At 45.0% G+C, this 15,850-nt stretch overlaps 1 protein-coding gene across 2 annotated transcripts; it reads left to right on the forward strand.

Moving 5' to 3' along the window:
* Positions 1-984: 984 nt before the first annotated feature.
* GTPBP2 (GTP binding protein 2) lies at positions 985-15,480 on the forward strand. 2 transcript variants are annotated; one of them, XM_077342862.1, is made up of 13 exons: positions 1,156-1,292; positions 4,403-4,747; positions 5,353-5,379; positions 5,858-6,042; positions 7,382-7,490; positions 8,669-8,866; positions 8,980-9,154; positions 9,444-9,663; positions 11,272-11,407; positions 11,708-11,766; positions 12,453-12,624; positions 13,065-13,229; positions 13,471-15,480. In XM_077342862.1, the coding sequence occupies exons 4-13, from the start codon at positions 5,909-5,911 to the stop codon at positions 13,642-13,644; spliced, it is 1,542 nt and encodes a 513-aa protein (XP_077198977.1). In that variant the 5' UTR covers positions 1,156-1,292; positions 4,403-4,747; positions 5,353-5,379; positions 5,858-5,908; the 3' UTR covers positions 13,645-15,480. The 2 variants fall into 2 exon arrangements, with proteins under 2 accessions (XP_077198972.1, XP_077198977.1); XM_077342857.1 differs by lacking the exon at positions 4,403-4,747 and having other exon boundaries at positions 985-1,292.
* The last annotated feature ends 370 nt before the right edge of the window (positions 15,481-15,850 follow it).

The raw sequence follows: 15,850 nt of genomic DNA on the forward strand, positions 1-15,850 counted from the left end.
TAGACCACTCTTTATATTTCCATTATTAAGCATTTATATGGCTGCATATACAAATGTACTGCATACCTGAAAGTGTTGCACTAAAATATCAGACTTCACTTGATGCTAGTTCACTGAGTGCACCAGTTATTATCGGGGAGTGAAAGTTATCTCATAGGAAGGAGGGGAGTGAAAGTTATCTCAGTAATAAATATAATTGCCAGCAACTATTTATGTATGTTAATACTGACAGCTGCTTTTAATTAGTTTAATTATAAATTTTACTTGTGTTGATTATTGCTTTATGTTAATAACTGATTATTGTTCATAGCCCTGAGATGGCGAGTCTGAGAGGGACACTATATAAATCGATTTATAAATAGCTAAATATATATATAATAACAACAAAATCTTCGATCTGTATATTCCCTTCCACTTTGAACTGCAGATTAATGAAAATTAATATTAAAGACTTATTTTATTAAAACGTCTGTGTTAATTTTGGAGGTGCAGTTTTAACACCTGAGTAAAGAGTAATGAGGGGAATCAGAAATCAGAGACAAAAGTTGTTAGACCTTTATTGGATAATTTGTATCCTCTCAAACATTCATTATTTGGCTTCTCAAAGAGAAAGTTAATGAACGCAAGCTAATATATATGTTTCTGGTAGATGGTAAATCTTCATGGAAGATGCAAAGGATGCAATCCTGAAAACTTTTTCCTGGGAGTAAGTACCATTGAATAAACCTTTACAGGCTTCTTACTCCCGCCAATCCTGAGGCTCTTTCTCTCCTGCCCACAGTGTACCTAAAAACGCTCAAAGGTACGTTACAGCGTCTGGGAGCCGCGTCCCTCATAAAGAGCCTTCCTCGCCTTCGTCTCCATATCCGCGGCGCTGAACGCTTCGCTCGGGTTGCGTCCTTGAGCTGGCCTCGGCGAAGAGGCTGCTGGGAGTTGTAGTCCTCAGGGCTGCCGTCGGGTCTGTTTCCCGTGGTGCCCTGCGGTTGTTTTCTGACGCTAGGAGCCAGGCTGGAGGAGCGCCGTCAAAACCAAGTGGCATCTGCGCGGGCGGGCGGGCCGGCCGGGTTGGCCGGGCGAGCAGCGGCCGGCCAGGCAGCCGATCCGGGATGGATTCGCGGGTGTCGGAGCTCTTTGGCGGCTGCTGCCGGCCCGTGGGGAGCGGGAACGGGGCGGGCCCGCGAGGCCGCGGCGGCACCGGCACCGGCGGCGGCGGCGGGTCCTCCAAGGGGAGGAAGAAGAACGGGCGACACCGGGGAGGGAAGGCCAACAACCCGCCGTACCTGCCGCCGGAGGTGCGTGGCGTATGCCGAGGGGTCGGGCGGGGGTCTTGGTGGGCTGCCGTGCAGGAGCCTTGTCAGCGGCCCTCGTGGGGCGGCCGGGGAGCCTCTTTCGGCTCGGGCGTCTAGGGGGAGAGGGAAGAAGTAATGTCGCCTTGGCAGTTGTGGAGCTCTGGCGGAGTTGGGCGGCAGGGATTTTTTCTACCTGGTCTTCCTCCAGCTTCGCGCCTGTTGTATCCCAAGCCGTCGGTCCTACATGCTTGACATACTTTTGTTTCCTCTGTGGCTTGGTTTTCTTGGATGCTTATCTGCCGTGTTAATAGTAATGACTTAAGGGATGCCAGGCACCCTTTGAAGCTTCTTGTAGCATCCCTGTACTAGGGGAAAACTTCAGCAGTTATGGTAAGGTGGCTTTGTTCGTTGGCAAGAGTGAACCGGAAAGCTGTTGGCGTTTCCTTATGGCAGTGTTTTTATCTCCCGTTTATTGTTGTGACTCTGGGTATTGTCTGACTCACTGAAGTTACACTTAAGTTGGGTCATACACTTGTTGCTTCAAATGCAGGAGAAGGAATGTAAGAGAAGGAAATGTTTAAATCAAAATGAATGTTCTGAAGTAGTTCATGCCAAAAATATTTGGGAGAGATGTTTAGTTTGTGTGTGTGTGTTTTGATGAAAGGTGTACATAGACCCTGAGGAGAGCTAGCTTAGTTTGCACTGAGGCAGTAAATTGTGTCACTGGTGTTCTGCTTACCTAGTAGGATCCTTCTCCTCAAGCCCCAGAACAATCTTATACAGAAAATGGACAATTGGGGAAGAGACTTATAGTCACACTAGTAATCAAGCCCGCTGCAGGGGAATGCAGCGGGCGCTAGGTCCTACCTCAGTCGGCGGCGGCGGGCTGGTCGGCGACAGCGGTGGGCTGGTCAGCGGCGGGCTGGTCGTCGTTGGGGAGCTCATTTAGTTGGCGGCGCGCTGATGCGGCGAGAGGCGCTTCGCGCCTCTCGCCGCGTCAGCGCGCCAGGCAGGGAACCCACGGCAGCCGCGCTTCGCGCGACTGCTGGGGGCTTCCTCGAGCGGCGGGCCTAACGCGGCGAGAGGTGCTTCGCCAGGCAGGGCTCCCTGGGTCGGCGCCCTGACGCGGCGAGAGGCGCAAAGCGCCTCTCGCCGCGTCAGGCCGGGAGGAACTGCGTGCGGCTCACAGTTCCTTCAGCTGGGAATCGGGGGCTCCCTGGGTCGGTGGCCTGACACAGCGAGAGGCGCTTCGCGCCTCTCACCGCGTCAGGCCGGGAGGAACTGCGAGCCGCGCTGAGCATGGCTCGCAGTTCCTGGAGCTGGGAATCGGAGGGGCCAATCGGCAGGCGCGAAGCGCCTGCCGATTGGTCCCTCCGATTGTCTGTCGTGAGGAAGGGTCCAATCCGGACCCTTCCTCATCACGGACTAATCCCACCTCTACCCCCCTTACCGAATTATATAGTCCGTGGCGCCCGTGGCGCCACGGGCAGTTTAAAGATGGGGCATAGTTCTCATTGAGCCTGTCAGTCTTGTATCACTTCAGACTACAGGAGAAAGCCTCATCTGATTGAATGCCCCTCCCACCTTCACTGCCAGTGGCTGGCTCTCTCTATTTTTTTTTCCTGATCTTCAGTAGTTTTCTGTGGCCACTTGCTCAGCCCTGGGTTACTGTAGATGACAGCATTTTGCATCAGCTGGAAAAGATTGCTCTGTTTGGTAAACTCATTGCTTGTATAGAGTATTTGTGCTGTACACTCACCTACTATTTTGATAAGAATTTGATCCAGGAACTACACGAAACATTTTGGCGGTCCTGGATTCTTCATTGAATTAATATTACTGAAGATCAGACTAAATTCTCATTAGAATTATCAGAAGCTAATGCATAAAGTATTGTTGATATGCCACTTTAATATAGTGTTGTGGAGTTCTTTTCATAGCTTATTTTCATAGAGCAAAATGTTCATTATTAAAATGGGCAAGATGTGCATAAAGAATGTATGTTGTGATGACTCTGGGCCATGATGTAATAGTACTGGTCCAACAGAGTTCTGTATGTCCTTTTAACATGCATTATCCAAGGCAATTTACATAAACAGTTTAAACATTTATCTTTTAATAGAAGTTTTATTAAAATGTCTCAGAAACAAAGTAAACATATGTAGTTAAATCCCAAACACTTGGCAGAATATCTTGTTTCACTAGTCTCCAATACTAGGTTAATGAAGAACAGATAAGCCCTTGAAGAAATATATTCCACAGCTGCAATGGATAAGGCTGCTCTTAGTAGAAACTAATGTCAGCTCCCAAAACAATGGCCCTGGAGCAAAGCTTCATTGGTGGTTATTAAAACCCTAGAAGGTACATGTAGAGGTTGTACCCAGAAACGAGTCCCAGGCTATGTAGGCCTTTGAAGGTCAAATCTGGCAGATTGAGTTGGGCTTTAGTTGGGCCAGTGACCAATGCAGATGTTTTGAAACTAGTATATGTTCTTGCAAGTTCATATTTGTTAACGAGCCGGCAGCATTCTTTACCACTTGAAATGTTTGGGTTCACTGTCAAAGGCAGCACTAGAACTATGATGCTGACTAGTGGTAGAGAAACTGTTCCACTGTCATGTTCAGAAGGTTTTGAAAGCAACAAGCAACTTGGGATGTCTCATAGTATAGCTGTACAGTATCTGTACCATGTGCTTTCAGATATTTAAGATGTGAGTTTTATCATTATTATATCCTAAGTTTTGGATATGGATTGGATAGTGAGCCAAACCTCATCTGGTCAGTCTGTAATCTGGTGGCATTGGGCAGGTTGTAGAGATTTCCGCTTCTTTGCTGCCCTAAGATTACATTTATAAGCATGTCCGTGCATGTCATTTTCTGTTTCATTTCTACTGCAGCCCTAGCGGTTAATGGATAAAAACAACTTGTTGCTGCTTATGAAATGTGGATTTTGCTCTAGAATTCTGATAATGATTTCCCCAAAACTTATACTGGGGAGAGGGTTGATGAGTCCTCTTTATTCTTCATACTGGTTTTATTTCCAAGATGTGGATTCTAGGATATTGCTTGCTATGCCATCCTTAGGCTTTTCTTTTTCTTTTTTGCCATTCTCAGGCTCTAAGCTAGGAAACAAGTCTGCTGTAGACAAAGAACTCCGAATCTGCTCATAGCAAGAAGCTACAATTGGGAAAAGACTTACGTTTACTTCCAGAGAAGAAAGCACTTTTCAGGAAGAAATTAAACCTGAGCAGTTCTGTTTCATGTTGCTGCCAGTTTGTTTTATTGCACCTTGCCTGAAAATTCTTGGCTTTTACCATATAGACCAGTCCTGTTTGGAAGACCTCTGAACCAGGATTAGCAGGATGTGATTCAGACACATACCTGCTTTTTAGAAATTGATCCCAGTCTTTTCTTGGATGGTGTACTAAATGATTTTCAGTACTGGCTGTTAACAAATGGGTAGGTAGTGTGGGTAGGTAACCCTGTATTTTGGGGGGGAGGGAATCTCAAAATACCTGAAGAGGTCAGAAGTGTAATTTCCCCACTTTTCTGTTTTCTTAATCAAAAGCTAGTTATTAGTTCTGTGTCCCACTCAGGCAATAATTGGTTGAAATTTACCTGGAGATAATAGTTTCTGAACTTCTCATCATGACCACTGTTATAAGATCGAGCTGTACAATTGTTTCCAACACTTCTGGCATTCATAATAAAGTTATATAGGTTGTTTTGTTTACCAAACACACAATAGTATCCTGAGCAGAACTGTATTTCATAGAATCATAGAGTTGGAAGGGGCCATACAGGCCATCTAGTCCAACCCCCTGCTCAACGCAGGATTTGCAACTGTACTAATAGGAGGCATGTGTAAAATGGATGCTGATTTTATGTCATTTCATTTTATATAGATAGATAGATAGGATCTATCATTATATTTGGGTTTAAGCAGTTTTGTCCAACTCAGACATTGCTAAGTGCTGGCTTTCCTGAGCTATCCACTGTGAGGTCAAGAGGTATATTGCCAAGGTGCATAGGTGTTACTAACTTGTGTCTTTTCTTTTAACTAGGCAGAAGATGGAAACATAGAATATAAGGTGAGCTGCTTGTGGAAGGAACCTATTGAAATATGATGTAGATAGTCAAACTACCACTCAACAGTTGGAGCATACTTCATAATTCATATATTTTAAAAATTAGAAGTCAAACAAAAATATCACAAACTTTGTGTTGGCCATCTTTAATGCATGTTTGTACTTGTGACTTTATCTTTAAACTTGGATGTAACGTCTTTGTTATGTTTTCTCTTTTCTAAAAAACTGTCAAATGTGTTGCTCATATACTGCTCCTTTATTTATCTGCCTGCAATGTAACTCCTCCATTTGGACTCATTTAGTGGAGTTCCTCTGGGCAAGAGATTTTAACAGAAGTAAAACTGGAAAATCTTTTGTCCATATTAACAGCTTTTATAAAAATGGGCATGAATTTTAGTGAAGAAATCACACACATACACAAACGGCTTCCCTTATGGGGTCCCCTCATATGCTGACTGTAATCACTCCTTCCTTTGGGCAGCTGAAACTAGTTAATCCTTCCCAGTACCGCTTTGAACATCTAGTAACGCAGATGAAGTGGCGTCTACAAGAAGGCCGTGGTGAGGCAGTGTACCAGATTGGTGTAGAGGACAACGGGCTGCTGGTGGGACTGTCGGAAGAGGAGATGCGCGCCTCTCTCAAAACGCTGCGGCGGATGGCTGAGAAGTATGTGCATCTGTCCTACTTCTGAGCCAGGGCAAACTAACTATGCTCTCTTATTCCCAGCAATGTCATCCCACAGAAAGATTCCAACCTACGAAGGCACGTCTAGGGCCTTTGCACTAAGGATCTTTTCTCATATTACCATATTCTTTATGTGTTATCACAATTGTAATAGGAGAGTGGCTTCTCTCTGCCCCATATCATTTCCTCCCATAACAGCTCACATGTGTTGGAAAAGAAGCCAATTCTGGGTGGCTTCTGATTAATTCATTTTAATGAAATTTATTACAGAGACTTATAGATGCACACCTTGTTTTACTTATTTCACTTTGCCATGGTGAATCTTATCTGTCGCCATGCCCAGTGATTTCATGTCAACAGGTGTACTTCTCCTTCTTGTTCAATGCCTCTGTTTAGTGGGTTTGTTACATATGGTGTGGTATATGTTATCAGAATTCTTAAAATTGGGATACTTAGTTGATACCCATACCACAATATAAATGACGTACTTTAAAATTGGTAATCATGCTGATATCTAATGTTAATAGGTACATAGTTCTGTTAAGAGAGAAAGGAGTCAAAGTATCCTTACCATTTTGTTCTCCCTAATATTTGTGAAAACCCTCTCTGGGAGGAGCGCTGCCTGCGCTTCCGCCTGCATGGGCCAATCCGGATGTGCCCAGCAAAGCTGGTCGCAACCGGATTGGGCCGGCCCCTGGAGTGCCCACCTCTATAGCCTGCCTGCAAGTCACTCTTGCAGCCTTGCACGCAGACCCTGCCAGGCAGCTGATGGCGGTGCTCTTGACCTGCCCTCCCTTGGCCATGGAGAGAGGGGCTTGCTCTCTGTCGTCTGGGCTCGCCACCAGCTTGTGCCCACCTCCATAGCCCACCCACACGTTGCTCTCATTGCCTCGCAAACAGACCCTGCCTGGCAGTTGACGGCGGCACTCCTGCCCTGCCCTGTCTCAGCTGCAGGCGGAGGAGCTCACTTGCCAGCTTGCCTGGCCTGCTACTAGCTGCTCACGGAACCTCCCAACTTGCCCTGACTTCCCCACCGCCCCAGCTGCTCCGCCGCAACTAGCCTCCGCCGGCCGCCTTGCCCAAGCCAGCTCCAGCTCTGGCATCCCGCCTGCCTGCTCCTTCAAGGCGCGCAGGGGATCTGCCGCTAGCGCCCATTGCTTTCATCCATGCAACGGGCTTGAAAGCTAGTCTGTAAATAAAACCAATGAAAAGCGTTTTATAGAAAAGCACTGCAAAAATGCTCATAAGCTGTTTGTCTCCTGCAGAGTCTCTTGCATATAATTGACTAATATCTATGGGTTTTCTATTTTGCCATTTGCAGAGTGGGAGCTGATATCACTGTGTTACGTGAAAGAGAGGTGGATTATGATAGTGACATTCCCAGGAAGATAACAGAAGTTCTTGTCCGAAAGGTCCCAGATAACCAGCAGGTAACTGGTACCCAATGATGCAGTCTCCTACTTAATTGGGGGAATTAGTTTAAGGAGACAGAGCAAGTGGCAGCTAACTAGGACCACCAATGTTTACAAGGATTTTTCCCTTAAGAGAACTGTTGAAATAAGCCAGGCAAATTGTAAACCAAAAAGCTTTTTTATTGAAAGAAAAAAATGAACAAAAAGCATACATACACACACACACACAGCTAGCTCAGAAGCAATCAGGGAGGAAAGGAGAAAAGCAATTTCGAGGAAGGCTATAATTACCAGTCTCAAAGGAAGAGGTCAGCCGAGGCAGAGCAAAACAACCAGTATTTCATGGAGAGAAGATGCAACTGATTGGGAATGTGAGTATGGATCCAAGAGCTCACACACTGTACTGGTGGCTAGGTGCTCTTGATAAAGGGCAAAATGTTCTCTGGGGGAAGCTGACATATTTGTCCAAAAAACAATAATTTAGTGGGGTTTTCCTGAATGGACGAAAACATGGGAGAGGGCTGATGGATTCTCCTGAGGTGGACTATAGATGTAAATGGGGCTTGTTGGCCCTGCGAGTACATGATAGAAAAAGCTACTATGGTTAGCTATTAGAATTGGGTTGTTTAATTAGGGTAATGGCTGCAAGGAAGTAAGGCTAGGTGTTGATGAGATTAGTCCAAGATGAGTCAGTAGGTTATCGGGGAAACCCATTGTGCTAAATTATGTATTTCTCTGGGGCATGAAGAAGACAATTCACTAGCCAATCACTCTTACTCATACTTGTAAACTAAATGTCCAGGCTTATTTCTGACTGGCATCCATTTTGTGTCCCTTTGAGCCATGCTGTGTCTTTCATTTGTAAATTTTGAGAGGAGGGCTTGACTGCTTTGTTTTCAGTGCCCTCTTATATAAACCGAAGGAAACTTTGGTTGAGAAAGTCATTGAAGGCTTTCATTTTCTAAGTGCCACCCTTCTGTCCCTTGCTCAGTTTGGAGGCCAAAATAGCTGATTCTAAATTCTTGGAAACAGTGTTCTAGTATCACAGATTATTATGCTTATATTGCCAAAAGTATCTCTGAATGCGTTTGCAGATCAGACAAAGCCCAAGTCAGAATTTGCACTTCTGAGACAGCATATTTATTATTGCATTCTGTTTACAAACAAATCTATAGCTCAACCTTTTCCCCCATAAGTTCTTAGATTTGCGAGTAGCTGTGCTTGGCAATGTGGATTCAGGCAAGTCAACTCTACTAGGTGTCCTGACACAGGGAGAGCTGGATAATGGGCGAGGCAGAGCTCGTCTCAATCTGTTCCGGCACCTGCATGAGATCCAGTCAGGGAGGACGTCCAGCATCAGCTTTGAAATCCTTGGCTTCAACAGCAAAGGAGAGGTATGGATCTCAAGGTGTTTGATGTTGAGTTACTATTTTACTCTTCTGAATATACAAGATGCTTTTGTGCTTGCCTTTATGAATGCTCATAAGCTGTTTACTTTGCCTTTTAGGTAGTAAACTACAGTGACTCACGAACAGCTGAAGAGATCTGTGAGAGTTCCTCCAAGATGATCACCTTCATTGACTTGGCTGGCCATCACAAGTACTTGAAAACCACCATCTTTGGACTCACAAGTTACTGCCCAGACTTTGCTATGCTGGTGGTTAGCGCCAATACTGGAATTGGTAAATGCACATTCTCATTTTATCCATCACTGAGATTTAAGAATACTACCCTAACAGCTCATTAAAAATTATGGTTGGTCAATTAAAAAAAAGACTGGGACAAAATTTGCCTCCTGTCCTTGGTAGCAGAGAAATACCTGTGCACATTTTAAGCATCTTTCATCAGGTTGTCGATTATGTTGGTTCCATCTCTCTGATGATCTATAGCAAATATTTCCAACCATGTAACTAGTTTTCATATCCCTTACCTTCTCTCAGCCTGTCTCTTCCAACACCCTGTCTCTTACAGCAGGCACAACCCGAGAGCATCTAGGGTTGGCGATGGCCCTCAAGGTCCCTTTCTTCATAGTCATTAGCAAAGTGGACTTGTGCTCAAAGGCCACTGTGGAACGGACAGTGAAGCAGCTGGAGAGGATCCTGAAGCAGCCTGGTTGCAACAAGCTCCCCTTGCTAGTCACATCAGATGATGATGCTGTCACAGCAGCACAGCAATTTGCACAGTCTCCCAAGTAAGAATTGTTTCAGAAGGGGGAGGGTCAACTGTGGGTCAATGGAGGAAGGAAAAGAACAGTCTCAGTTCTGGCCTGGCAGCAGTGACAATGTGAGAGCTGACATCAGAGGCTCCTGGTGAAGAGGGGGCCTTTCTTTGGAGGCAAGCCCCAGTGTGAGCTCAAATGCATTAGCTGCATTTAGAATTTAGAATTGTATTTAGAATTGCGGTCTTCATCAAGCACTGATTTTAACTGAGAGGTAACATCTATTTTTTAGCTGGCTTACAACCTGCTTCTATCCCGAGTGCTGTTTTATAAATATCATTCAGGCTGCTCAATGTTGGTCTTGTATTGCAGTGTAGTGGTTAAGAGCAGTGGAGTCTAACCTGGAGCACCACATTTGATTCCCCACTTGTCCACATGAAGCCTGCTGGGTGACCTTGGGCCACTCACAGTTCTCTCAGAGATCTCTCGGCCTCACCTACCTCGCAGAGTGTCTCTTGTGAGGGAAGGAAGCAAGTCACTTGCTTATGTGCTGCAAATTAGCCAGTCCTTCCTGTTCCTTCAAGCCATTCAGAAAACCATGTGGCTGTCCTGAGACACTGTTTAGTGACACTGCCACTTTTCCTGCTCTCTAGGAGTGCTGAAATCACAGTGGGTAACAACTGTTGCTACCAACAACATTAAGAGTGCCTCCTGCTAAACATCGTGACACGTCTAGCACTCTGTACTTGTGTGGCTTCTTAGGTGCTCTGACTGCACTTCCTGCTTCACTCCCAATAAGCTACTGCAGAGACGACCTGCTGTAACTTTGCAGTTTCAAGCTTTCTCCACTCCAGTTCGCAGTTGGGTGCCAAATCAAAGTGTGATCCCAATATGTGAAATATTGGCATGAATGCTAGGTGTTAAGGTAGAGAGGATCCCTTAAAGTTAGGGAGAGCTTGATCTCAGAGAACACTTTCTCTGGGAACAGAACTACAAATGTATCAAATTGCAGGCTAGGAGGAGATGAATTTCCTTTATGAGGACAGATCGGCAGGATGGAAATGACCATTGGCCCATCTGCCATCAAGGGGCAAGATATATGGCTATTTCAATGTAGTGAGTTGGGTCATAAAAATTTGGGATGTGCATCTTGATGGGAGAAGAAGTACATCTGAAATGAATTCATATGAACTCAGAATGAACCGTTAACTTGTAAGGCTAGAGTAATCCATCAGCATCCATTGCATATGTGGCAGAAGCTTTGTTATCCAGCACTCATGGGGAATGAGAGTTGGTGGTTAACCAGATATGCTGGATAATGTAACTTATTGCTTTGCCCTACCCAGAGGAATTCTCAGCAACCATACAACACACATTGGGAATGCCACAGTGGCAGACTCCATGCCTAGGGGGTCATCCCACACAGCAGGGAGACAAGCAAGCCAGTTGACTGAGAGCCCTCCAGCAGTGTGGCTCCTGAAAGCTCAAGGCAGGCTGAGGAGGAAGGAGGTACCTGAGAACATCAGCTGGCAGCGCTGCCTCTTAGTAGCAACAAACCTCAGACTTGCTGGGTGGTTGGGGTGGTACATAGAGTGGTGGTTTCTTTAGTCACAAAATGGATTCTTTCTTGTGTGTTGGCAGCATCACTCCCATCTTCACCTTATCCAGTGTTTCAGGAGAGAACCTGGATCTCTTGAAAGTGTTCCTCAACATCCTTCCTCCTCTAACAAACAGCAAAGAGCAAGAAGATCTCATGCAGCAGCTTACTGAATTTCAGGTACGCAAAGATCTCGTTTCACTGGGTGTCTCAGACAGTACTCCCATTGCGTGCAAGGGCAAGCAGCTGCTATATTTAGAAGTGGAAGGGTTGTGATCCATGGAAATTATGAGTCGTAATTTATAGAAGGAAATAAATTTCACTCATGTTCCTGCTAGAATTTAATTGGTTCCCAACATTTTCCAGCTGTGATAAAACTCCTGTGTATCGAAACTCTGAAGAAGGGGCAGATCTTTGAATCTTATTTCAGTTGCTGCAGCTATTTGGAAGTCTGAACTGCTTGTGCCTCTCTAATTGCAGGTGGATGAAATCTACACAGTACCTGAAGTGGGCACTGTTGTTGGAGGAACTCTGTCAAGGTGGGTGCTGGTCCATGCCCAAAATCTTAATGCTGGCATAGACAGGGAGGGGCTGCAAAGAGCTTTAGGCCTTCAGAGGAGGATTGGTTGTGTAGCTGAACAGTTCCCTTTCAAATCGTAGACCTAGGAATGCTCTATATGCCACTGTCTTGGGTCCTCTATTTTGATGGTGAGAAGCAGAATAAAAACATTTTAATTTTTAAAAATGAATGTTCCACATATGAGTAAAGGAGATCCAGTTGCACTGCAAAGATAGAAGCAACGGTGAAACTGTTTCTTCAAAAAAGAGCTGATATTTTGTACCCTGCTTTTTATTGCCTGAAAGATTTTTGGAATGGCTTACAACCCAACTATCTTCCCTTCCACTCCCCACAACAGACAGATGAGACTGAAAGAGCTCTGAGGGAACTATGACAGGCCCAGGGTCACCCAGCTGGCTGTATATGGAGGAGGAGTGGGGATTCAAACTCAGTTCTCCAGACTAGAGGCCACCACTCTTAACCACTACACCATACTGTTTCTCAAAGTTCTGTGTGTCCACCTATACCTATAGGTGGAGAATGTAAGACTCACGTGTTCTCTAAATCTGAAGCTGTTGTCTTGAGTATCTAAGGCAGCCAACAAAGGAATTGCTTTCCCTGTGTTTGGGAGCTAAATATGGTCTCCTGATTTTATGCATTTGCCAGTGGAATATGTAGAGAGGGAGAGAATCTGGTGGTTGGTCCAACTGATGATGGCAAGTTCCTTCAGCTGAAAGTGTGCAGTATCCAGCGGAACCGTTCAGCGTGCCGTGTACTTCGGGCTGGGCAGGCTGCTACACTTGCCCTTGGACACTTTGATCGCTCACTACTGCGCAAAGTGAGTCCACCTCTTATCTCTGAAAGTTATCTTTTCAAGACCCCCCCTTCATCTTTTTTTGGGAACTTTGTCAGGAGAGGATAATGTGCAGGTTTGCAGATGGTGGTTCTTCTGGAAGACACTGGTTGGTTTTTCAATAGGCATTTTGATTCAGGTCATGAATAGTGGAATAATTCTCTTCAGGTGGAAACTTTAAACTTGACAGACCTTAAGCAGTAGAGCAGAAGGGAGAAATTAGGCTTCCTCTCACTTTCCCTGTTCCCTTCCTGCAATGTCTCCCTGCATATATTTTCTCTACCATTCCTCCTCTATCAGTCTGAGTACAGGCTAGCTCCTCCCAGCATGAAAGATGGTAGTCACCTTATCGCCCATGGGCCGGGATGGGATGGGAAGGGTGCTGCTGTCGAGAGAACTGGCCTAACAACCTTACTGTCACTTAGGGAATGGTGATGGTAAGCCCAGAGATGAATCCCACCATTTGCTCAGTGTTTGAAGCCGAAATTGTTCTGCTCTTCCATGCCACCACTTTCCGGAAGGGATTCCAAGTGACAGTGCATGTTGGCAATGTGCGGCAAACAGCAATTGTGGAAAAGATCCAGGGAAAGGTAGGTCTGATAAGAGGGATGCTTTCCTGTCTGCTCAGGAATTCGCCAAGCATCTTATCCCTCTCATCGTTTCAGCAGCCATCGGTTGCATCCAGGCCTTCCGCTTCATAGAGGCCTTCAGTTTCTCCTGCATCTCGGGAATGACACACCCTCAATGGGCCACCCTTCTTTTTCCTTCTAGAATCCCAAAGCTACACGGCTAGCTATTATCCTATAATCATACCCATCTCCTCTCATTCAGGACAAGCTGCGCACAGGAGAAAAGGCTGTGGTTCGTTTCAGATTCATTAAGCACCCTGAGTATTTGAAGATAGGAGCCAAGCTCCTGTTCCGTGAAGGAGTTACCAAAGGTATTGGCCATGTCACTTATATCCAAGCGATAATCACTGGAGAGAACGGCTTAGAAGAAGGCTAAACTCTGGGCTGGTCCGTTTCTGACTTGCATGAGATCTGTAAGATCTCCTGATGATAGCAATAGAGGAAGGGAAGGAGCCCTCCTCCCAGCCACCAAGAGCTGCTGCTGGCCAGTCATTTCCCATTGGCACATTTCTTCTGTCCTGCAGAGGACTCCTGAACTGAGTGCTCTGGAGCAAGTTAAGCATGTTTGTACCTCCTCATCTGCTTTCATATCCCTGCTTTCCGTGAAGTAGTCAAGAGTGGCTGCATCTTTGCCAGGCCTGGCAACACCTGATTATGTTGACTTTTGTTGGAAGTTATTTCAGAGTAGAGAGCAAAGGCCTGCGTGTGTTGGACTGTAGCGGAGGAATTTTGCCACCTGTGAGGCCATAAGTTGACCCACTTCTCCCTACTGGGCTCTGTCCCTGTCCTGTCTAGTCCTCTGCCTTTTCAGATTGCCACAAATGAGCTGTACAACTGAAGGATTTGCCCTGCACACAATACAGCTCAGAACCTTTCTGATCATTTTAAAATTGTCATTGGATTCATTTTAATCTGATAGTTCCTCAATTTTAATTTGTGTGCTGAATCTTAGTATCTTCATGCCTACTGTATTTTTGGGGGGTTGGCATGGGGGAGGAACAGCTCCCTGACATAACTTTTATCTGATAGTAACCATGCACCCTTTCTCCCAGTATCATGACCTTGAATGTTGTTTTCCCTCATTAACAGCTACTTGCTTCCTCAGAGCGTGACAAAAGTGACCTATATGCGAAGGTTTCCATAGTCAAGTATGATGATCTCACGCCTCTCAATATTTGCTGGCAGTATCATAAGCTGAGGTTCTGCTGCTGGCAGTCTTAAATGAGATGGTTTTATGTTGTGATCAACTTCCCTGATGCACCCATAGGCAATGAAGCCTAATATGTTCTTTGAGAAATCTGCCTTAATTTGATATGGTCAAACCAGTAGCTGTCTGGCCATCCCAGGACAGCTTGATAGATGACTGCACTTATTCTGATTCCCATTCAGCCGTGCTAACTCCACCCATTGACTTGTCAGTGTTATTCTTAACACATGACCATCTCTACAACTAAAATATACAAGTGCAGCTATGCCCTCAGAAGAGGTGGTGTAGGACAGTTTTTAAGCATACCGAAGGCTGTGCCTCTTGAAGGGCAAGACTTGATAACAATGTTTTTGCTGAATTATTTCTATATATATATATTTCTATATATATATATATTTAGTAGCCAAGAGTTAACATGGCAGTGAGAAGAATCACCTGTATTAAAACACTGTCCCTTGTTACCATGTTTTGCATCTTTGTCCTAGCCATTCAGATAAACAAATGGCTTATGATTTTTAAAGGCTGCTTTCCTACCTGATGAATGCTCCTTTCATTTTTACTGTGGACACCTGCCCTCATTAATGGGAGAGGAGGAAGGCAGCAATTGATTTAATCCAAGTATCATGGCTTAGAAGACAGTGTCTTTCCTTGCTCTCCTTTAATCAGCATGGTTCCACATACAAAGCACTTTTGATTGCCCGTTTAAGAAACTGGCTGAACAATTGTCTCTATTGGGTTTGATGTGGCCACCAATCTGCCCTGTAGCCAAGGAGTGCTTTAGTATCACTGCGAGTTATAGTGAACTGTTTCACTGGCAAATATTCAAGGTGCTGTTTTGACCTTTGTAAAAGCTGACACTTGGTTGTCTTCTACCCTTGCCTTCTACTGTGAGTATTCTCAGTGCCATGCTTTTCATGTTCACTGTTTGTGTGGATTCTTTAAAAGGAGGGTGTTTCCCCTATCTATATATAATGTACAAAATAAAGATGTTTTATTGAATAAGAACTTTTGTCATAATATCAGTGTAACAGTAATGCTGCTGTGAAGTGTTACTCTGTTCCTTCGTAAACATAAGAACAGCCCTGCTGGGATGAGACCCAGCATCTAGTTCATCTGAACGTGGAAGCTCCCCTCAGTCAGCATGGCTGGTAGCCACTGATAAACCTTTCCTCCAAAAACCTGTCTATTCCTATAGTCATCACTATACCCTCTGGCAGTGAATTTCTCATTTTGTGTAAAGTAGTATTTCCTTTTGTCCATCCCGAACCTACTGTGACCATCTATCATTTTCATTGGATGTCTTCAAGATCCAGTACTTTGAGAGGGAGAGAGAAATTCCTTTGTTAATTCTCACTGCCACATGCAAAATAACATC

This window comes from Paroedura picta, chromosome 1 (genome assembly GCF_049243985.1).
Source record: "Paroedura picta isolate Pp20150507F chromosome 1, Ppicta_v3.0, whole genome shotgun sequence".
Classification (NCBI taxonomy): domain Eukaryota; kingdom Metazoa; phylum Chordata; class Lepidosauria; order Squamata; family Gekkonidae; genus Paroedura; species Paroedura picta.

Bases quoted from the DNA above. Each gene is read 5' to 3' on its own strand.
- GTPBP2 (XM_077342857.1), top strand. From the start codon at position 1,107: ATGGATTCGCGGGTGTCGGAGCTCTTTGGCGGCTGCTGCCGGCCCGTG. The intron at 9,155-9,443 runs GTAAATGCACAT...TGTCTCTTACAG, and splicing joins TAGCGCCAATACTGGAATTG to CAGGCACAACCCGAGAGCAT. The intron at 11,408-11,707 runs GTACGCAAAGAT...CTCTAATTGCAG, and splicing joins AGCAGCTTACTGAATTTCAG to GTGGATGAAATCTACACAGT.